This window comes from Brachionichthys hirsutus, chromosome 19 (assembly GCF_040956055.1).
Source record: "Brachionichthys hirsutus isolate HB-005 chromosome 19, CSIRO-AGI_Bhir_v1, whole genome shotgun sequence".
NCBI classification, from domain to species: domain Eukaryota; kingdom Metazoa; phylum Chordata; class Actinopteri; order Lophiiformes; family Brachionichthyidae; genus Brachionichthys; species Brachionichthys hirsutus.
This window is the reverse complement of record NC_090915.1, coordinates 8,864,471-8,888,834: the sequence shown is the minus strand read 5'-3', so window position 1 is coordinate 8,888,834 and position 24,364 is coordinate 8,864,471. Positions and strand designations below refer to the sequence as shown.

The 24,364-nt window shown below is 40.1% G+C and overlaps 1 protein-coding gene across 1 annotated transcript in view; it reads right to left on the bottom strand.

Moving 5' to 3' along the window:
• Positions 1-801: 801 nt before the first annotated feature.
• The window catches only part of si:dkey-112m2.1 (transmembrane protein 132D), a 71,953-nt gene continuing 48,390 nt past the window's right edge, over positions 802-24,364 (bottom strand). Inside the window, exons 5-9 of the mRNA XM_068753231.1 lie at positions 15,839-15,982; positions 10,806-11,014; positions 7,377-7,686; positions 2,251-2,442; positions 802-1,869 (exon numbers count right to left, since the gene is read on the bottom strand). Of these exons, the coding sequence (XP_068609332.1) occupies positions 802-1,869; positions 2,251-2,442; positions 7,377-7,686; positions 10,806-11,014; positions 15,839-15,982 (1,923 nt within the window). The remainder of the gene's footprint in view (positions 1,870-2,250; positions 2,443-7,376; positions 7,687-10,805; positions 11,015-15,838; positions 15,983-24,364) is intronic.

The window sequence follows — 24,364 nt, the reverse complement described above, 5'->3', positions numbered from 1 at the left end:
ATTTACATATTTTAGATTCAGGTCCCAGATCAGGCACACATGCCTCCTCTTTAATAGCATCATGCATGGATCTGGTTTCTGGAGACAAACCAAAAGAGAAACCACAAAAACAAATCAAAACAAAGCCAAACTTCACTTTACAAAGTGTTACTGTACATACAAATACCTTCAAATTAAACTCTGGAGTTATATACAATACAAAATTTAATTTAACTCTCTTTATCCTAGAATATATAACTGCTGACGTGTGGTACAGAGCATAGGGCAACCCTAAAAAAAACAACAACCCAAAACTGCAAAGCGCAAGAAACTACAACAAATACAACATTTAAAAAAAATGGTGTTTTAAAAATGAAAACACAAACAAAGTACGTGGCACATAAAAAAGGAAACTGAACCTCAAATAAAGACAAACAGAGTACGTTTAACATCAATATCAAGTTCACATTCTCCCTTCTACAACTATGTTGTGATGTCATAGCAAATCATGTCTCTGTGTAGTCTTTTGCTTTGACTTTTCTGCGTGCTGCCATAGAAACAACAATTGTCCCGTCAGGAGGCAAAGTTAAACAGCACACAGCCATTTTTCCCCATGCCCTTGTGTCTTTTTTCCACGCTCTTTTGTCTTTTTCCATGCCCTTTTGTCTTTTTCCCACACCCCTTTGTCTTTTTTCCACACCCCTTTGTCTTTTTCCGACACCCTTTTGTCTTTTTCCCACGCCATTTTGTCACCTTAATTTTTCTGAAGGCATTCAGGTGAGTTGCACGAAAGTTTATTGAAAACACAGACGACTATGCAACCTATGCAATGTTTTTAATTGCCTTCTCGTTTAGCTTCTCCATGTAGTTCCTAAGATCCTTTGAGTCCCCAAGCTCGATGTCCGGACACACCCATTTTATTTCGCTGGTCTGCACGAGAGCCAACGGGCTCAGCACAGGACATCCGTTGCCGGTCTTGACATTGGAAAAGGTTGTGAACTTCACCCTCTTCCTCTTGGTGGTGGGTGAGTTAAGCGACTCATTCCTGTGATCCCTCCCGCTGGACCTGCAGCCCCCCACGCCATTGTTACCACGCTGTATGCCTCCGTTCAATAGTTGACTGCCTTCCTCCAGGGTGCAACCCAGCTCGTCGTGTTGTTGTTGCTGCTGCTGCAGACACAGCCCATCCTCTTGCCCCAGCCAGACCCAGTCATGGGCGTGGGGCATTGCTTCTGTGGCGTCCAGGGACAGCTGCTTACTGCGGTACTTGTATGCATAAGAGATGCAGTTAATGAGGAAAACCAGGATAGCCAAGCAGAAGACTCCCAGCAAGGCATACATGCCAATCTCCAGGTCTGTCAGACCTCGTTGTGATGGCAACAAGTCCTCCTCGCTGCTGTGGCTACGAGGCAGCTCTGCCTCATTTGGGACCCTTGCCTCGCTGTCTGCTGAAAGGCGGCCCCCATTTGGTCTCACTGGAACCTGACCCTTCATAGTGGTGGCTCCGCGGTTGATTAAGCCAGTTTCCATGTCGGATATGGATCCCCCATAATATGGAGGCTTAGGACGTGTCCGCCGGTCTCCTGGTTGTCTGTGCGGCTCGTCTTGCTTGCCAAGCCTTACTTGTATAGTAGCCATTCCAGTAGCTAAGATAGCATGCCGCTGTCCCCTCTGGCACACCTCCGATGGGCTCATTTCAACACGGACAAGCAAACCCTGACCTTCGCCTTTAGCAACGATGATGGGCCACTTCCATGCTTCACTGGGCTGCACCATCACCACCCGCTTATCTAACGAGGTTGCTCCCAGGTTAAAATGGGCAGGATTGTAGTTATCTAGAGGAGTCAGAGCTCCATCACTGAACTGGAGCCAAGCACTGATGAGGGACTCCTAAGAAAAAGACACAAAGAATCGTATAAGTACAACAGCAGTACCCCGCATTACACCAAATCTGCAGTTATGGCATGCGTAAGAATGATTGTAAAATAAATCATGGGTTTTCCTTGCAGTAGAAATGCTAATAAAAAATTTTTTTAAATAAAGGGGAAATCAAACAATTCTCCTGAAAGCCAAACTTTCTTTCCTCTCCAGGGATGAGACAAAATCCATATCATATATTCCTTAATTAACCCTGAGCCAGCTATGAAACGTTGAGCAAGCACACAATCCATGGTGCAGTGAGAAGAAAAGGGAAGACTCGACTTGGTCTTCTGCTGTAGGTTAAGGAGTGTACAATAATGTCAAATCAAAGTTATCTGGATTCTTTCAAACCTGTTTGAGCGATTCAATGACTTCCTGTGTGGTTGCAGTGGCGACAATGGCCTTGTTGCTCCCTGGACTGAGTTGCAGGGACAGCGAGAGTCCAGATACCAGCTGCACCCCGAGTTCTGTCACAGTCACTTTGTCATCCAGCACCCGAATGGTCCTTTCAGCCAGGGCCAATGATGTCAGCGGGGACAGCACCTGTGTGCAACATTTGTTGCTCATCATTAGCCATTAATTAACACCTGAGATGACATTACAACTGTGAGTGAAGAGAAAGAGCCAGTTGTTTTCCACAGGATGCTACACAGCATGATGCCTGAACTCTAAATGAGAGATTTTTATTTATTTATTTTTTTTGCAGTTCTTCCTTTGAAATTTTTATGTATTTTCCTGCAGCTACGCCAATATAAAAGCTTTTGTTATGGAGTTTTTTTTTATAACAGAAGAAACATCAACATGCCAGCTATATGATTTTTATTTATATCAAGGACCTGTTAACATTGTCATTGAAATATCCCTCTTTTTCCAATATTCCCAATATAGGATAGTCTTTCTTAGCTTGCTTGTGTGCTGGATCGATAAGAATGTAAAAAATAAATTGAAGAAAACGGCATGATTCGCATTTCAAAATAAAATATTCAGCAACTGTGGTAACACCCACACAGACTCTGGAGAGATGAAGTAATATTTGATTGTATAAACTACCAGAATCTAACAGACATTCCTTAATTTACTTATTATCTTCACGTTTCTAATGTATTCACCCTCCCTTTACAAGAGATGGGAAGAGAATCCCTCCCATCCGCTCCAATTAGCGCTGCAGACTCTCCTCCAGTCGCCTCCATATGGCTGCGTTTCCAGCTGTGATGAGCTGTCGGCAAAGATCACTGCCTCATTTGTACCGATCCTTCCCTGTATTTTCTTTCTTCTCATTTTACCTCGTTTCATTTCCCCCCCCTTTTTTCCCCCCCACACAATGACATTGAAATCCTAAATATTATGCCCCTGATAGCAATGTGATTCTGAAACAAAATGTGATATGGTTTAACTTTCTGAGATGAGGATGAAAAAGGACACAACAGACACGACACTTCAACTATCTAGTCTGAAGTTCTTCTATTTTTAAGATGAAGAAAGAAAAGAAAGCAACGACACAAAATGCTAACCTACAGGCAAAAGCAATGCAACTAAAACAAATATACTGGTTGGCATTGGAGTTTGGCTCCATTTGTAACATCTGCAATAGGATTTCTGGAAGCCACTGACGATTTTAAAAAACGTGCTGCTTTGCTTTCGATTGTTAGATTCATATAATCACAGATGAGTAACATCTGTTTCTCTTAAGCCAAGATCTGATCAGGCTTCTTGATTCTAAAAAGAACCTCGTGAGTGTTGTTTTTTTTATCTGAGTGGTGATGTAGGTAGGTAGAAGGCAAGCCTGGTCTTCTTAGAAACTGGCTGACTTCCAACTACGAAAGGAAAGCACTGGATATTTCCCCTCTGAAGACGCCACAAACAAACGGGGAAACACCCAATCGAACTCTCCACAAGATGCCATGGAGCATTGAGCAAATTTAACAGCAAAAACTTCCAAATTAACCCTGACGGCATTTTAAGGAAAATCTAGACTTCATCTCAGAGATGCCGAAGCTCCTCTATTTGATTCTGTGGCGGAAGGCAGATTCCTTCTCCTTCCCTGTACAAGAGTCCTCGGTCCAATTTTCAGAGATGTCAGGTCTCTACTTCTCTTTGAGAGAGATTGCAGGTCCGACCTTTGGCCGTCATCCATAGTGAAAGGTCCACTTTCTGGCATGTCAAGTCCCTTCCTCACACCAGTTTCAGAGTTTACAGGCTGCTTTATTCCATTCCCAAAGTGCACTTAATGGCCCCTTTCCTGCTTTCCCTTTTCAATGCAAAGTTGTCTGAGTCTTGTCTTGTATGATTTCTGTCCAATCTCAGGGAGCTTTTAGTACCTGTCCCAGTAAAATCCCATTTGCACCAGGATCTACTTCAATGAAACCAACAAATCCTATACAATTCAGCATAGAAGGGTTAATAGCAAACTGTGTATTGTAGTTCATCCATGACATGCATGACATGGAGGGGATCCTTACATGTTTTCCTGATACAACATAAAACACTCGGTATGTTCAATGCCGTTTGATGGTGGTGCAATCTTTCAGTATCTCAGCAACCTTTTGAAATCCTCGACCGTCAAATCTAAGTTCCCTTTTTTATTCAGAAATGCATTATCAAAATAAAACTCCTAATGTGTGAAGTTTTCAAAAACATTGGTACATTTGAAAATAAAAGTGCTGTGTCAGTTGGATATTTTTTTTTAGATAATAAACTTCTCAAGTTCACATAATTATCCTGACTGTTCAGGATTCTGTGCGTTCCGGGTTGAACACTCTTCGACGGGAAAGCTTATTTATGAAGGGGACTCACGTCTCAGATTTTGGTGCTTCAAGCAGGATAACACAGAATAGTTCAGCAGCATAGCGTAGAAATTAGTTTACACCTCCAACTGCAACATTACACAGCTGTTAGTGTGTGGTTTTATCTTTTTCAATGATAACTAGGTCCTTGACTGAAAGGAAACCAGGCATTCAAAAACCTGAACGTTTCATGTTTCATGCTGCATGTGAAGTTTTAATGAAATCATTTCTGTGCAAATCCAGCGCATCCGTTGGTGTCCTTGTCATTTTAATTTTGCCAACACATCCTTCCTCGTATAATGAAGCATCAAGACTTTTGTAGGCCTTTAGGGTTTTTGTGAATTTACCCATGCACTCAAAACAGACACATAAATAGTCCAAGTGCTTTTAATTTAAGGCTCAAGCAGTTTTTCACACCCGATTTTCTTATATTTTGAAGCAGCCTTATCCAAGTAAATGTTGTTGTCTTTTTTTGTGTGGAAAATATATAACCACAGTGATTCATTGGCTAATTTCATCCTTCACTTTCTTCAGCTATTTCTCAGTGACAAAGTGTTTACACTATTTCTCTGGATTCAGCCCAAACACGTTGCCATAAATCAAGAGCAAGTTTCCATTCGGAATGATTTAATCTTTCTATACCCCCACATGAGCTTCAGACCAAATCCACACTAAAAATGCACCCAGTAAAGAATGGTGATTAATTAGTCGGATAATTAAATTGTGTCTGTGTTTAGCGGTACAATTAACCTTCATATTCAGTTTTAGAATTTGCATTTCAATGGAGAGATGCACTTTCTTATTATAGATTCCCGCAATTAGAATTTCCTTTATGAGAATAAACGGGCGTAACAAAGAGGAACCAAAAGCTTCTCTTAAGTGATTCTTTCAATACCATGGAAAGATACCCTAACGTTCATGCCATGTCTTAAAATCCAGATAATAATCCTCCTTTTTCTTTTACATCAGTGTTAACTCTCATTGTCAACAAATACATTTTGATTTGAAAATTAATTTGATCCAAATTAAAGGTCACATTTTCTTTGGAAAAACCTGTCCCCACATAAAACACTGCTATGCTAAATCATTCTTCACAGACAAAGCATTCTAGCATCCAGATTTGTGTTTCTGGCTACCTGATGAGTGTAAATTCGATTTTCTTTCCCCTTGCAAACACAAAAATTCTCAAAATATTTAAGTTGTATAACATTATTGTTGAAAATGGTTAAATGAAAATAAGAAAAGGAAAAGCTAAGAAGTTATTTATTTATTTATATCTAAAGTATGTTTTGAATGGAAAAAAGGTCGGCATACCACATATCAGGAATTTAGTGCTGGAGGGCATCTATTGTACATGAGGGGTCATTTTAATATATTTTGCTCTATACACAACTTACATGTTTGTGCCGGAGGCAGAGAGTTATATCTGTGAGCTTTAGTGTTTAAATGCAGATATTCCAAGTTGGATTGGAGTGATCCTCTAACTTTCTCTGCTATCTTAGTGATCCTTTTCACATTATATACACCCAACATAAAAATCAGTATATCATGATAGGATCTCTTGTGAAAGAATTTCTTGCTTTGACTTTACCAGTAGTCTTTTTCCACACCTTTGCATTGCCGCCAATGTATCTGATTTGTTGTATGATTCTGTGCCTGCTCATGGCTTGACAAAAATGGATTCGGTTGGGGCTTAAGGTAGGCTTTACGAAATTGGACATCATGGGGCTGTGTCGGAGGGTTAAAGCTGGTGGAAAATCGCTAACAGGAACAGAAACAAGTATGGCTGACACAAAAAGTTTTGAAATCCTTGACCGTCAAACCTAAGTTCTCTTTTTTATTCAGAAATGCATTATCAAAATAAAATTCCTAATGTGTGAAGTTTTCAAAAACATTTGTACATTTGAAAATAAAAGTGCTGTGTCAGTTGGATATTTTTTTTTAGATAATAAACTTCTCAAGTTCACATAATTATCCTGACTGTTCAGGATTCTGTGCGTTCCGGGTTGAACACTCTTTGACGGGAAAGCTTATGAAGGCGACTCACATCTCAGATTTTGGTGCTTCAAGCAGGATAACACAGAATAGTTCAGCAGCATAGCGTAGAAATTAGTTTACACCTCCAACTGCAACTCCAAAGGGCCAAGGCCTTATTAAAGAATTAACAGATTTTCCTGAAATCTTTATCTGAAATCTGAGTCGCGTGATCAACTGGAGCCTATCACAGCCGTCTAAGGGCGAGAGGCGGGGTACACCCTGGACAAGCTGCCAGTTCATCGCAGGGCTACACGTAGACAGACGATCAGTCACACACACACACGGACAATTTTAGCATAATCAAGTCACCTAATCTGCATGTTTTTTGGTGGAGGGAGGAAATTGGAGAACCTGGAGAGGACCCATACAGATACGGGGAGAACACACACACTCCTCACAGAAAAGCCCCAAGTAGGATTTGAACCTGCAACCCTCTTGCTGTGAGGGAACAGCATATCCCACTGCACCACGTCGCTGCCAATATTCCATACATAAGTGTGAGTAATTTGCTGACCGTTGCAAAAGCAGCTCTAAATAAAGAGGGTGTGCTGCAACCTTATGGCTGACCCAAACAGAAACCATGAACACGCACATAATGTGAAATCGAAACCAAAGTTTGGTTATGAGACATCACAGCACACACACAAAGTGTACAACCTGCAGCTTGGTGGTTCCAGCGCTCAGACCCATCAGGACTTGGCCCTCCAGCAGTTCTGCGACCTTTGGGTCGACCACCCTCAGAGAGTCCTTGACCAGTTGCGTGACCTCCACCTGCCAGTCGCTTCCCAGCAGGAAGCTCTGTTGTTCCAGTCCTTCCTCCTCCGAGGCTCCTCTCACTTCTCCGGTATCTGCCACAAAGTGTGTGAGGACACGCAGGGTGGTGCTCTGGTACTGGTCCATGCAGGCACTCTCTTTCCTTTTGGCAGCTGCATCGTCTTCATCGTTGCCATTAGCAACCCTCTCATACCTACAGAAATGGCAGATGAGCAGTGGGAATTAAGCACAGATCAATTTCACAACAGTTGAGCTGTTGAGAAGCATAATTCAAGGGTACAAAATAAATGAATGATTTTTGTGTTTAGTCTCAGGAGAAAAGGCTATTTTGAAGGTTATCACCAGTATAATTCAACAATTCAAAGCAATTCATTTTTGTTTTCCTGATCAGCGTTAAAGCCATGAAGTGTGAACTCTGTGATGTATTTACAGCTGACAAAGGCTCTGCTGTCTGTTCTGCATTTGGTTTTCTTAACCTCTCAAAAGTCCTACCACAGGCAAAAAAAAAAAAAAAAAAGAAAATCCATTAAAAACATCTTGCAGAGACAAAGCGCTGCCTCGCTTGTGCTCTCATTTTTCTTTAAAGGGCAACTGATATTTTCCTGAAAGTCCATCATTTATTTTGCCGACGGCCAATTCATTGCGGATCCAGCCATCTCAGAATATACAATTCGTATATATAAGTCTTGTAGAAGGATTCCTCCCCCCCCCCCCCCCCCATTTTCCGGTTTTTCGATTGTGTTTCAGTAACGTATGTTTGGCCTCTTTTCACATTAACAGACTTTCATTGGACAGAAGGAGCTGGGAATGAAATGACACATGATATATCCTTCATTGACTTACAGAAGAAGATTAAACAAGCCCCACTCTGAACCTTGATATTCAAATGCTGAACCAAATAGACAGTGAACCGGTAATAGAAAAGGTAAAGATATAATACATAAAAGATTTCTCTGACACTTATATACTGACCTCTTTTACTCAGATATCTATCATAAATACATCTTTGCCTCATTTCATTCTATTGTGCGCTGATGTATGTAAGGTAGTATATTTCACTTTGGTTAAAATCCATAGAAATACTTTCAGTTTTTTTTCTTTCCCCCCCCACAGACTGCTCCCTCAGCCTTCATTATTCATCACATCAACAAACAACACATTGTGCTTTGTGGTCTCTGAGCTGCAGCGTGTAAAACGTGACCTCAGGACGAGGATCCGCTCTGAAGAGTCGACCATGTCAATGATGAAGAGAGACGTTGCTGTGGCTACTTTACCTTAGCATCTCTCTTTTCCATTAAAACTAGATATAGATCGAGTTTGTTGTACATTGGCATTGTCATCTCTCATCCGCCTGGCCATCGCTCCAAAGCTCTCACGTCGATGTCCAACTCGACTTTCCTACAATCTATTTTCCCACTCGCTCTCATTTTCCCATATTGTCTTAGTCTTTCTGGCCTGGCTTGCATGTCTCTCACAGACAGGTAGTCGGAGGGGAGTGACGATGACAGTTTCCATTAGGTTTAATGAGGCATGGCCAGCCGGGCAGAAAAATGGACTGACAGGTTAACACGCTGTGGCACAATGGCTTGGCTTAGTTCCTCACCTGCCCTCCTCTTCCCTTAGTTCACATCAGCAGTCTAAGCCAAGGTGACATTTGTGGCTGGCAACAGAGACACGAGGTCAGGCCATGTTTGTCGCGGTGAGTGACAGGTCAGCGAAGGTGGCATAGGGTCACGAGGTAGCTCAGGTAAATGTGAAGCGAGGGGTCCACTCGTTCTTCATCTTGCTTTCTCTCTTATAATGATGCGCATGAACTTCAAATATCATGCGTTGGTCATGCGGAGGCACACATGGCAGACATGACTGATGAGCTCAGGTGGTATTTGTGTTACAGTGCCACCCAGTGGTGTGTAGGCCAATGGGGCTTTCAGGGCAGACTGCGCACATTCACACAACCTAAACCTCTGCTTGCCATACTTCCAAGAATAAAATGTCCAGCTCAATTTCTGTCTGTCTGTCTGTCCGTCTGTCCGTGTGCACGATAACTCAAAATGTTACAGACAGATCTTGATTACATTTTCAGGACATGTTGGGAATGTTACCAGGAACAGATTACTATATTCTGGAGATGATCCAGAAGAGATCCTGGATTCTGGATCACTTTGAAATTTTGATTAAATTACAGTAAATGTAGCTTCAAAATGTGTTCCTCATTATCTCGGTTGACTATTGGCGGATGTTTATTGAATTTGACACGGTCATGTAGAGGGGGGGGGGGGGGGGCTCTATCTCACCACCCAGATTGGATCCAGATTGCAGATTGAGATTTTTCACAACATGCGGGTCCACTTGCATTTCGGCCTACTATATTAGAGACAGAGATTTCTAACAAGCGTCGTCTCATAGCTGAGTCCATACAACCAGATTTGTTGTATCTTCAAAAGCTGTAGATCTAGATCCAGAAGGAACCACCATTACTGAAAGTGTGCTTTTTGTGAACTAATAATGAAGTCAGTGTGAATCCAATTGCTAAAGGTTTGTTTTCATCGTTATGGAATATAAAAATATAGATAAAATAAATGTAGGACAATAATTACTGGTGTAAAACGTAATTTGGGGGACTGAGGTGTTTGGCGCTGTGTTAAACACCGGTATTCCTTTCAGCAGCACAAACACACTTTTAGCACGTATTCATTCTAGAATTGTCTGTATCCTCACATTAAGTTATTTCATATCAGAATGGCTTTTATAAAAATGCCATCACACGAGTGTCCTTCAGTTTTCAAAGACGTGTTCAACGTCATCAGTCCCATTGCTTTGTCGAACGCGTGATGTTTCACACAGACCAATGAGCACTGTGTAATTTATCTTGCTCACGTTCCGTAATGCTTGAAATAACTCATTTATGATTCAGCATAAGTTTATTTGGGGATACGGAATTACTACACACTCATTATGCCACCTCTGCGACTGCACCTGTATTCTGTGTCTGTCTGCTCGAATGCCATTAACCCAATTTATTGCAGCCTCCTCTATTTATTTTACTAATTGAATGCGTGATTCAGATGTTTATGCAGGGTTGTAAAAAGCCCCAAGGCTAATAATCTAAATAAAGAAGCTGCATTCAAAAATACACCTCAGTGTGCGGGCCAGCAGTTTATTTAATTCAAGAGTTTAGCATTAATCAATGACTGAATTAAATATTCTGAAAAGATCTGCTGATGTAGTCCAGCTGCTTATAATTTATATTAAATGTACGATACATGATCCATAATGCACAATACAGCATACAACAGACAAATCAGGGCTTACCTTCGGTTGCCGGAACCAATCGGGACCCTCCAACCTTTAATTTGACTGAGTTCGGGGTCAGCCACATCGATGAGCAATGGCAGACGGGGCATCCATACGCTCATCGTGAGCTGAGCACTCAGGAAACTGTAGGTGAAGTTGAGCGTCACGCTGCTCTTCCCTCTCGTCTCCTTCCCGTTAACGTACACGTAGTCGCAGCGTTCCGATACCTGCGGAAAAACGGGCGGTGGAAGGAGGAGACGAGTCCATTTGAAAGTGAAAAATCAATGGATATTTACAGGTGCTGGTCATATCATTAGAATATCATGAACAAGTTGTTATTTCAGTAATGCCATTCAAAAAGTGAAACTTGTATATTATATTCATTCATTGCACACAGACTGATATTTTTCAAATGTTCATTTCTTTTCATTTTGATGATTATAACTGACATCTAATGAAATTCCAAAATTCACTGTCTCAGAAAATTGGAATATTGTGCAAAGGTTCAACATTGAAGACACCCGGTGCCACAGTCTAATCAGCTAATTAACTCAAAACACCTGCAAAGGCCTTTAAATTGTGTCTCAGTCTAATCGTGTACCTTCTGAGATCAATGTCCCAGAGTCTGGAGGAACGGAGGAGAGGCGCAGAATTCACGTTGCTTGAGGTTGAGTGGAAAGTTTCTGCAGTCAGTGATGGTTTGGATGGTTTGCAGAAGAGCTGCATGCCACCATCGCAGCAGCCTGGGCTCTCTTGATTAACACCTGAGCAGCGCCACAGACTGATCGACTGCACGCCATGCCGCGTTGCTGCAGTAATTCAGGAAAAAGGAGCCCCAACTAAGTAGTGAGTGCTTTACATGCTCATACTTTTCAGTTGGCCAACATTTCTAAAAAAAAAATCTTTTTTTTGTTTTTGTATTTTTATTTTATGAGACACTGAATTTTGGGTTTTCATTAGTTGTCAGTTGTAATCATCAAAATTAAAAGGAATAAACATTTGCAATATATCAGTCTGTGTGGAATGAATATAAAATACACGTTTCACATTTTGAATGGCATTACTGAAATCAACTTTTTCATGATATTCTACTTGCATGACCAGCACCTGTGTCGCTGTGTGTCTTCAAAAGAGCACATAATGTACATTTCCTACCATCTGTCTGTTCCACATGAGGCAGATTATCCTGTTATCCCAGCATGGGTTAAACATTAGGCATCGCTTCAATGGAAACTCGATCAGATCTGCACGGTGTGGACTCTGTGTGTGTTTAAGTGATTGCAGACGTCTCTTTATTGCATGCTGGATGATAAGAATGCGAGTCATGAGACGCTGGTCCTGTCTCACACATATAACCGACAAAAGAAAAATACAAACGAGAGTAAATCACGCACGCATACCAAACTCTGTGTGGCTGGATGAAATACAACTTGCGATCTGCAACATGGAGGGATTATACATGCAAAGTGTCTCTCATTATAGTCAAAGCAGCCCAAAAATCTTTTTTTTTTTTCCTGTTTCTGAGGACCCCATCTTTTTAATGATCAGCCATTGAATTATATTTGCAATAATTGCATTTCAATGGATTTCAATCTCTAATCATCGTGTGCCTCATTGGCACAGCCGGTAATTTCAGCAGAAGCCTTCAGTACTGACAGTTGCTTCTTTTTAGCAAACCAGCCACACGATGACTGTCATCTGTCTCCAACGTCTTTGAATGCAACTTGGCATCTTTGCACTCGAATGATGTCAGACCAGCCGCTATCTCTGTGCAACAACAGCGACAGTTGGTATCTGTCAGTTCTTTTCTCCTCCTCCTCCTCCTCCTCTTCCCTTTCATTTTGTCTTTCTCCTTCTCTCCCACTCCTTTGCCCTCAGTCTACTACAGTATCGCTGTGACTCCCACATCTTCAGTCTTCCTTTAATGAGGAAAGGTTGATCTTCAGAGAAAGGTTGTAACCAAAGCGACTGGAATTCTTTTTGTTTGTTTCACAACTACAATGAATGGTTGTTATTAATGAGTAATCTGTAAAATGTTAGCTTTGAGGGGGAAGAAATACACAAATATAAGCAGCTAAATGCCCCATTGTTTCACAGTGAGTGGATATCAAATAAACACAGGGACAAGGCTTGTCCATGCAGTAGTGGTAAAATTAATTGTTAATAAAAAATAACATTAACTAAATCCAATAATATATAATCAAATGTCATAATAATTCCAATGCTTGTATGGCCAACATATATTTGCAATAGTTAGGGTTACTCTAGAATCTAGATAATGTATTTTACTGCATGAGTCTTAATGCAATTAATCAGCACCATAAAGCTAATGCAAAGCAAAGATAATCTACTCATTTGATGACATGTAATTATTTACTCCCTGATGCTGATCATTGGTTTTCTTGTATGCAAATATTTGTGAGCTGTCTGCACATCGTGTGAACACACAAAAACAACATCCTGGAACGTGCAGGTTTTTAAAGGTCAACTGAGCTGAAATAGTTTTCTTCACCCTTTGGGTCTCTAATGTCTCACCAGTCTCTTTTAATGTTTTCATTCACCCTACCCCCACATTATCTCTCTCTCTTCTTATCTATCTCTCTCAAACTGCTGTTGAAGTCGGCTCATATGAATTAATCAACACCTTTATTAGCACCTTATTTAATTAAATATCGGAGAGTAAGTGTACATCGGACTGCAGTGGAACATTTCTGCTGTGGCCTCACTAATCCACTGAAAATTAAATGATCTAACCAAATGTAAAATCATGGCACTGAGTGTAATGTGATTCTTGCTTTGAGCAGCAAGAATATGAGCAGTTTTCATCATTCTAAAGACTCACGGAAACAAGACCGCAAGGGCTTTTTTGAAAGGCTCCTCTTAGACAGGATGTTTGACCTTATTTGTACTGTAATACATGCTACTGTGTGACTGTACTTGTACTCTAACATTCTACCTAATAAATATATTCATTCATTCACACTAGTTTATGGGCTGCACCTTGGGGGGGGGGGGGAGATGATTGTGATGAGTAGAGAATAATCAAACATGACTCACGTTAAAGCAGAGGATCAAAATGGTTGATTGCTTTTGGAAAGCATACGCATTTATCTTAAATTATATTAAAATCAATATTTAAAAAACAAAGACCAGAGGGAGAGATGTAATTCAATAGCATTTCTTGACTTCAAAAGAGCCTAAATGCACATATATTAAGTTTATGATTATCATAGACAAAGAAAATAGTCCTAAAAAACTGAGTTTGTTTTAATTAATTTTTTTGTCAGTTGTATAATATATTATTTGTTTGAAGGCTTCAGCAAAGCAGTCGTTAAACATGGAAAACATGTATGGAAAGGTAAAATAAAGAAAACTATATATACATATACTTTAGTTTGAGGCATCCTGGTTTTATGTGTCAGTTCCAGTGAACAACTGATGGGGGGGGGGAAAGGAAATGACTCCTAATAATATATATAAAGTGTTTAATTTTGAGCTTCCTTTGAACATAAGGTGGAGAGAGGAGGGGTATCACTTAATGTTCCCAGTCTAGATGGGTGGGCATGGGAATCCGCCATAGTGGGGTCAGCGTCACAATGTGTGTACTACTTCAGTGGATAATTAAACCCTTTGAGAGATCCTCTTTTCTCTGAAATGCATGTGCACGAAAATGTGCAAAATCAGCCCCTCTATTTAAAACAGGCACACTTTTTGCTTCCACATGCAGGCACTAAATAAGAGAGACTCCCTCTACATTGTCCTTTCTTGCCTATAGCATCACATAGGAGGATGGGGCCAGACATTAGCTCTAATGCCATCACAGGAAAACACCTTTATTGGATTTTACCTGTAATTTTGAAGTCTTTAGAGACAAATCCCGTGTAAGAGTTCAATATGGTACAAATTAATTACCCAGGTTCTCAGCAAGCGGCTGAAAATGAAACTTGCTGACGAGAGGGAATCGATCAAGTTGGACATTTCTGTTATGGTTTGTGAAAGTGGAATTATTGGTGAAAGATAATGACGTTGCAAACAGGCTGTTGAGAAAACTTTGCTATTGCATTCATTCAGTATTCAAACAGCAACCTAATTAAGGCAGGGTATGACCAAATTAATCCGATGCTTGTCCTGACATACGGCACATGGTGTAATAGCATTATTTTAACAGTATCCGGAGGCGAATCAAATGAGCAGAGGGTAATTAGAGCTGCATCAGCATCATGCCCTTCAGAATAAAAACACACATTTTTGTCTGGAGCATGAGCTGCTCTCCTTGGATTTTAGCTACTCCATGTTGGATAAGGAAGAAAAGATGTCAGTCTATGAGATGATCAAAAAACGAGCTGAAGCTCGTAGAGTTTTAAATAAAATATATTTCACTGTTCTAATGTTATTATATATGCTCTCTTGAAGAATTGCCCATGTTTTAACTTTCAGCCAGCAAATGAATGAAGTTCTCTTCACCAGAAAGATGATCCTGACACCAAAAAAAAGGCATTCACTGTCAAAAGCCTACCTCAGCTTGAAATTGGCCGCAAGTTCATCACAGGACCACATGAAAGAAAAACTAATCACACTCACATTCATGTCTATGCTCACCAATTCACCTACGGTATATTGCAATACATATTGTTTTTGGTGGTGGGAGGGCCTGAAGAGAACCCACTCAGAAAATGTAATTCCTTTTTATTAATTAACAGTAAAAAAAAAACCCATTAATGGCATTATGGTCTTACATGCCGCAATAAAGTTCCTCTTTATACTGAAAAAGCAGAAATGCAGCTTTTTTCTCAGCAGGGTGTAAAATGAAGGCAGCATTTCACAAGTCTTACTGCTTGTTTCTGCACATTTCTTTAGTTCTTTAAAATCCCGAGGCACCTCAGGAGAAGCTCTCCATGTCTGCCATAAGATTTAATAACAGATGCATTTTGTTTGAGGCTGTGCTTCCTGCCCACACCACTATAACACCACAGCTGCATTTCATTAATTCTGCCCATCCTCCTGTGTACCGTCACAAAGCCAACAACAATTAAAAACAAATGCCCACATACCTTGATAACCTGTTCGTCTGTAGACCTGCACTCCACTGACTCTGTTACATCAGAGATCGTGCTGTCTGTTCCCACGGTGACAACCTTTACAGGGACAGCCACTGTTCGACCAGTGAGGACCGCTGTGTTGAGGATCTCAGTGTCCTGCAAAGGAGATCAAATGCAGTATCAGTATTAATGCTAGTAATAATCCTGGTGGACAAGGAGTAATGAAGCAGTCGGTAAATTAAGTAGAAGTCTACATTTATGTAATTTGGTTTGAAGCATGGGTATTTTTTGTATCTCTCTATGCCGATGTTGAGGATAACACACGTACGCTACACTGGAACAGTAAAACTCAATTGACTTTTCTTTTGTTTTATTTTGACTATTTGACTGCTGTCTAAACCTCAGTTTCTCTCTGAGTGAATTGAAATGAGGTCAACAAATATGATAAAGTGACACTGATGCCTCTGACATTTAACGTTCTTAAGGCTTAGGGTTAATATTTAACTCTTTATACAATATTTACAACAACATCGCAGAAAACAGTCATAAAATACAAGATAAACATTGTTCGCACTAAAAGCAGAGTTTATTTTGCTTTCCTAGAAATGTTCTGTATTACATTGAACTGTTATTCGAAATGATCCCTGTTCATGCAGAGCCACAAAAATGATTGAAAACATTACAGTATGCATGCCAGGGCAGGAAGCGGATGTGTGATCTTTCAAAATCACCACCACAGAATAAGATCAGAGTGGCGTTTCAGGAATGCTAAACTCAGTCTGCAGCACAGACTGAAAAGGGACAGTCCAACATTGTTTTTGTGTTGTTGTTCGGTCTGAGGGAGAGAATACCGGAAGGGTGGTGTTTTTCAAAAGATTTATTCTGGAGTCATTTTCTAAAGTCAGCCTTGTTGTGTCTTGTAAGCCTCAGCTCCTGACTGGGATTTCCAGTCAATTATTACAGTATTATTCTTTTTAATCCCTTGGGTGAAATGGAGTTGATCCAAAGGTTTTTTCTTTTTTTTACATATTCACAAATTCCAAATGTGTGAAAAACTGTCATGGATTATTACAAATCTTTCACACGTTATCAGTAAAGTTGTTTTTCTTTCCCCAAGGGACGGAAAATCTGTTCCCGGGAACTAAGAAAGGGGGATAAGTGATTTATTATGATGTTCTGGTGACTTCATTAATGCTGCTCAGTCGATGTTAAACAAAGCGAATATTAGGACAGCTTCAAAGTAAAGCAGTAGATTCAAATGATGTTCAACAAAGCAGCCGGAGTGACGCACAAGGCACAAAATCCAGTAGATCATTACACCTCCCTCCAACTGAGCATCGCCTGGCTAATATCCTCCTGGTGTTAAGATGGGCTGATGTGCATGACCTCTTCATGAGATGTATTTGTACATAACAGCAAGTAAACATTCATGTTCCTAAAGGACTTTTTATTATCAGCCCACACGCACTCACATCCTCGCTGCACTGCTCAAAAAATAAAAGAGGACAAAGCACGACTCTCTCTCTCTCTCTCTCTCTCTCTCCTTATCTTAACAGCCACTCATTGCGGTGAGAGAAGAGAAGAAAGGCAACAAGAGAGGGAAGAATCGATAAAAAGCCATTATGCGTCTGTGCAGCTGCGGCACAAGGGTGGAGTATGTGAGCGCTGATATGACTGTAGATGAATGATGCGCATAAGGTAGGAGACAACCTGCAAAAGCTGCATTTAGAGGATAGTTACTCTTACTGTTGATGAAAGTCTGCAAGCTCACGGATCATGTCGGTCATGTCATGTGTCCCGTCTATATTAATGACATCCTGGACTAATCAGCCATGCATAACTTTTTATTTGCCACCTATCAATCACCAGCTTCAGACTGTCCAGTCAATGAGATTTTCTAATTGCCAGGACAGACAACAAGAACACAAACCACAATAGTGGAAAATCATTTATATTTATATGTACTGTTTACCTTCTGGGCTTTTCAATGTCTCTCTCTTTTCTACTGCGAGCATGTTTGTAGGGTTGCAGGTGATTGGACGCAGGATATTTAAGGAGCTGATTGGCTGAACCCTCCTGGTTTCACACAGGCCCTGGAGGCTTTCCTCCCTCCTCCACCAGCCAGACTGCTGGCAAACTTGTTCTAATTGGAATCTATTTCAATGAAATCTTTGGGCAGAATATTCTCTACTGATGGATAGGGTTATTTCACATTAAACCAAGGTTTCCTCAGTCAATTTCTAATGAAACTTTCACTTGGACTGTACCAAATGAACTGAGCTCAACTTGAACCTGTTGCTTAACCTTGTCTGGTCTGTGGGAGGAACATACCACAAGCTTGACTAGTGGAACTCAGTCATTTTGGTCTTGCTCACATAACAGTGCTACCCACTGCACCACCACATTTTACCTTCACGTTTCTGCAAGAGTACTCTGCATATAGAATTATTTGAATGGAACATAGAATTGAAATGCACTGAGGACTCACAGCACGTAATAGCAATGTATGCAACTTGGTGGAATAAACAGTGGGATTCCACTGTGAAGTATCCTGCGTCACTACGGTGCATCCTGTACCAGAGGAGCTGTGCTTAGATGGATGATGAGTAGTGATACTAACGGAAAGGAATAAGTGTAGCTTAGATCAGGGACCTCAGTGCTGCTTAACACCAGCCAACACTTCATCATTTACCGGCTGCATCTATTTAGCGAAGCACCACAGGGAGACTTTTCACCGACAGGCTGAAACTGAGAGCGAGCTCACAGTTGCTTTACAGTGTTGGCCTACAGCACTTGTGAGAACGATTTTATATTTCAACTGCAGCACTCTCAGCTATTCAGCCTTTATCAATTATCAATAAAAAAAAAAAAACACTACTCCCTTAAGCATCTCCACAGTCCTTCCCCACCAACATCCAAATATATAGGAAGAGATGAAATGAAAGCAAGGGCAGGAATAATCTGCATATTTTTTCTGTTGCTTTTTTCTCAAGAAATGATGATACAATAGCAGAGGAGAGCGGTGCTCATTGAATGCAATGTTTTTCTCATTATAGCTTGGGGGGGGGGGGGGGGGGTGCAGGAGCCGAGATATTCTGCACTGCAATGTTAAAGTCAGAGAGACACCGGAGAGACGTGGGGACAATCTTTTTTGTGCAGGAGTGGGGAACATGTCAACCATTTCAGGTGCAGCTGTTGAAAGTTTTTTTTTTTAATTACAAGGCTTGTGGGAAAATTAGATTCAGAGTTGCAAACAAAATGTTTTTTTGTTTTTTTTGCAGACACGTTGTCTGTCTTGAACACCGGCAGTGTAGTCAAATAGAAAGAGCATGTTGGATCCAAAATGTTTTGAATAGAGCTAAATAATGAACTCTTCTCTCTTTAGCATTATTGGCATAGCAGTTAATATTGCAGTATTAGCTAATACAAAATTGGGGACATTTCAGGGGCATTGTGACATGTTCAGGGGTGAGAGATAACAAATGATAATTACCTTAGCATCTGTGCATTTAATCAGAAAACTGTCAGGACATTATGGCTTGACATCATGATGAATTTTAGGTTTTTGTTTTGTGTGAAAACGGTTCTTTTAGCATGTTTAAATAATATGTATAAACCATCCAGTAATGTGTATTTAATTTATTTTAAATACATATGAACACCAGCGCTGCCTTATTTTACAATATTTCTTAATTTCGGGAAGGGGCCTATTTGAAGTAAAACAAAAATCAGTAGGCATCTCATCCAAAAAAAACAACAACTTGATTTATATTTAAATGTTCATGGTTCTAAAAATATGTTCAGCAAGGAATAAGGGATGTGACGCAGCCACAAGACTTTAACGAATGAATGACGTGCACATTTCCTTTGGTCTAAGATGCTAGCGTTCTTGTGGAACATCTAGCAGCAAGGAATTTTGGATGTTTAGTTTTATCATCGGGTGAGGAAATGCAAAAAGTGACTTGGCTGCCCCTGATAACGCCTGTCCTAATTCTGAGGGGCCCTCTGTTGTATCTGGAGGGAATTTGATTAAAATAAGCCAGTAGAACTGCAATGTCCTGGACCGGGGCCCTAACTTGCTGCAAAAAAAGAAAAAAGAAAGTCAAGCCAGATTGACGGCGAGGAGGAAAATAAGCCAGCGGAAAACAAAACAAACAAACAAACAAACCAGAAATTACAGGATGTTCAGCCTTGGCTTCAAAGCAAAGCCTGACTGACGCAAGTACATTAAGGCTTCCTGAGAGAGACGGTGAGGCGTTGCGTTAGCAGTGAAACGATCTTTGCATCTGTGTGTGTACAATCCACAGGACATGTTTGCTGTGTGTGCTGTTGCTCTGCCGCTTGCTTACAAGATGCCCCTTCTCCAACGGCCGCAGAGCAAATGGGGTGCAGCAAATGAGCGTTATTTCAATAGACAGCTATTGCAAGGAGAAATACAAGCCTCTTATTTGTAATACATGCAGTCCAGTTTCAATACATCAGGATCAGGTTTCCCACATAACATGTAAAATATATTTGTACACAGTCAGAGGTGCAGGAGGAAAATGCTGACAATCCCCATTGCTTTAAAATCTCTTCTTCTTGACATTAAATATGCCTTACATCATGGCGATTCTCACACTCTGGTAGTATAAGCATTATTGCAATCCCTTGGCAAAGCAGCATGGATGAGTAGACATTCTTCATCTTCTGGCACACATTAAAGCTACTGTAATCAATATTTTTATAATAACAATGATGAAATGATTATTCTTAATTCTAAAGAAGTCACTTGTAGTGATCTATCGCCAAGATCTATTCCCACAGGATCTATAAAGCTTTAAATAACCTATTTAAAATTATTGTTTTGGTTCAAAGCAGCAAAAGCTGGCGATGGAGAGACCTCTCTCTGTGATTGAAAACATGGCTCCCAATTAATTCTAATATTGCCAATATTCATTTCATATTCTTCAGCATAGCACAAACATGCTCTGTTAAACAAACAAAGAAACAAAAATCAGTAAATGGAGATTTATAGTCTCACTTTCCCACAGCTGCTGCGTCTGAGAATATTAACAGGATTTTAGTCCAAAGAAATTAATGATAGGCAAAATGGCTTTTATCATTTATTGATTGGTACCAACAGACAAAAACTGAAGGCTACTGTTCCTTGTTCTGTTTGCCCAAATGAGGTATCAAGATTTTGTGAACATTCTCATTATGAATTTTATTTTTATTATTATTACTTTTATTCCTATTTCACACCTCGATAAATAGGCCTTCCTTTCCGTCTTTGTACGTATAAATAGTATAAGTCAGGATTTTTATGGCCACACTGATGCATGAAGTGAAATCCAGCGGAAGGGAGATCGACAGGGAGAATTAATGTTGTAAAAATGTACAAGAGAAATACGGCTTTGTAAACAAAAGGCCTATATATATACAGAAGAAGTCTTAATTAAGCTATAAGGAGCATTATGGCTGTATGCAGATGGCTAATGCTGCCTCGCTGACACTTGGCATGCTGCTGGATAGCTTTGTTGGCCAACCTATTAGTGCTCTGTCAGGCCATTTCCAAATGCAGTTCCTGACAGGGTGACAGCGTGACTGATGGCAGCTTGCTTAAAAGCCACCGCCTTGTCTTGATGCTGCGATTGTACTGGGTCTAAATCACAGATCTGAGGAGCACTTTTTATTTGACTTATCTGCAGAGGACCGAGCAGATTCATCTTCCTGTCACTGCATGTGAGATACTTGTTTTGATTCAATATGCAACTTGGATAGGCCCTAATTATTCTTGATAAATGCACTCACCCATGAAAAAAAGGCTAATATTGAGCTCCCCACGAATGGCCTTGATTACAGTGCTGTGCAGGACTGTGCAAACAAAGCTAATGTTATTGAGCATTAACATGAAGGAGCTTCAGAGACCACATATAAAATACAAGTAAACCAATTTGGGTTGTGCTGTGTAGAGCTACTGTCTTCTAATGAGTGTACAGCGGGGCACAGCGCTGCAGGAGGAAGATCAAAAAGATCATTGGAGGAGGCATTAAAGGTAACACACACACACACACACACACAGTTGGCATGTTTTTTGTATGGACTGCCTTTTAATCTTGCGGATGGTTCACCGTCTCTCTGTCAGTCCACCTTGTTGGTTCCTGGTTGCTGTTTTTCTCTCGCTGGTTTTCATTTTAAAATCTGAATCGTCAACATCATATTAGAGCTGGACATACAACACAGACATTTGTCTTCGTGACAATGAGCTCGCATTCACACCTTGAAATCTGTGAACTCATAATACCCACCGGGCAGGAGACCTATTGCACAATTAAGAACTCTTGTTCAAATCGGTTATCAACATACCATTTTCCTGTATGCATGTAAAGCCGCTTTGTTTCAGCTGTTTTAAAATATACTAAGTAATGGAGAATGAATGACAAATCATTTAAATTAAATTCATCATTTGAATTCTGTACACCAGGGCTGACAATTATATAGGACTATTAAATATAGTTCATACTGATTAGATCCATTCCAAAGCTGAAACATTTCATATGCCAATTTGACATTTGGGATTCCCATTTCATACTGTCAGTAGTAGCCCAAACTAAAGTTGTCAGTCATTCACAAGTTTCCACAGCTGTCAAAGACATCAAGAAGTCATGTATTTCATGTTTGGCAGCCTGTAATGTGTTTGTTTCTGTGTAGGAGTGTAGGCCAGAAGTCATCAGACTTAGATCAGACTGTTACCGAGCAAAGCTGTCTGCCGTTCTGAACATACGAGCTGTCAAGTGCCAGCAGTGATCGATGTGCATCTACAAGTTCGCCTGCAAAAGCAGAGACTGAAGTCAACAAACACACACAGTGTGATAAAACCATTTGCTGACTGAGCCATTGTATTTACTATTAGAGGTGCAGTTAAGTCAATGAATAACAAATAGATATTGTGTAAATGCTAATGAGCCAAAAACATGGCAGCAAATTAATTTTGCACAGACATTGTCAATGCAATGAAAATGTACAAAGGCGACTTCAATGGTTACCGTCTGTATCGGGATATTGATATGAGCTGCACCGACAAGGGCACACAATGAGGATATAAACAACCGTTATGCGATTACGCACATCTTCAACTGCAACAGCAAATGCATTTTACTGCTCAGACGTGTACAACAATAGAAATGTCTTGTTTTGCACAAGACTGTGGCTGTGAGCTTGGACCAAAGGCTGCTGCTGGGTTTATCTTAATTGCTGCAGTTTATGCTTCATATTACTTACAAGTAAAACAATAAATGACTGTTCTCTGCCATTGTTAGTTGTCTCTTCACTCAGAGAACAATGGTTACAGTGCTACTCACAACGTTTTGGTAAAAAGCAAGAAATTCCAATGTGGATATTGACAATTTTAACTTTGAGGAAGCAAGACTTTTTTTTAAAATGTATATATATTTTTTAATTGTTTTAATCTTCCTTCTTCCATAAAACCCAAACCGAAGAAAAATATCATTCACCCTTTATTTGATCAGTTTATATTCGGTAAAACTCGTAATTTAGGTCACACTTAATTGAGATGTGTGCAAAATGTCAACATTGAGAAGAATCTTTACGTTGATCAATTACTCTCTTATGAGTAGCGTGATTTCTTTATTAATATCCAATTAATTTGTTGCCCTTTTCCCCATTTGTGAATATGAGTTGATGAGTCGGCATCAAGCAGCGCCTGAGTGCCTCCAAGCAAAATCAAATTTCTTCAATGTTTACTTTATCCTTTCATTGTTTTTAAGCTTTTCACTATTTTTGATGATAAAAATTCTGCCGCTTGCGAATATACTAGAGCATTTTAGCCTGGCGATTAAGTTTGAATCAATATTCAAGTAAATATAAGTTCCGTAAGGAACAATATGGTCTCCAACAATTTTTAGCAACTTTATTTCGATGGTTTTAACCAGGTACGTTCTGTTTTTGCACGACATTTTAATTGTTCCAAAGTCTTGCTGACCATCGTCTTTAAAATAGCTTGAAGTTGTTATCAATTTAATTGTTGTCATTTATGACATAAAGCCGTGACAGAAGTGCTGAGAGTTGAGAAAGTTTAGAAATGTTGTCCGAGTCTGAGGGCAACTCAACCAGCCAGAAACGATAAATCAGCAGTGAACTGCTGCCTCACCAAATTGCTTCAATGAAATTTTATAGAGTGCTGCAAGGCATTTGGTTTTTTAGGAGGCCTACATCAATGAGAAGAAAATCAAACCATTATTTTATTCTCTTCTATTCTTATCCTCCTTGCTTACATGCTAAATATTTTTTTGCTTTTATTTTGAAAAATGCTATTCATTCATTCATTAATCATTAATCCATGATTGGATTGAATCCAATTATATAAATTCAATTCAATCAACTTCTCAGAGTGGAAACTCTGTATTAACCAGATTACTGACAATTAACAAAGGCCAAGCCACAGATTCACTGTGAATTCATTACATGGGAAAACTTTCACCGGTGTGAAGAAGCCCGGCTCAGCTCGCCTCCGTTTGTCCGATATGACCTTAGACT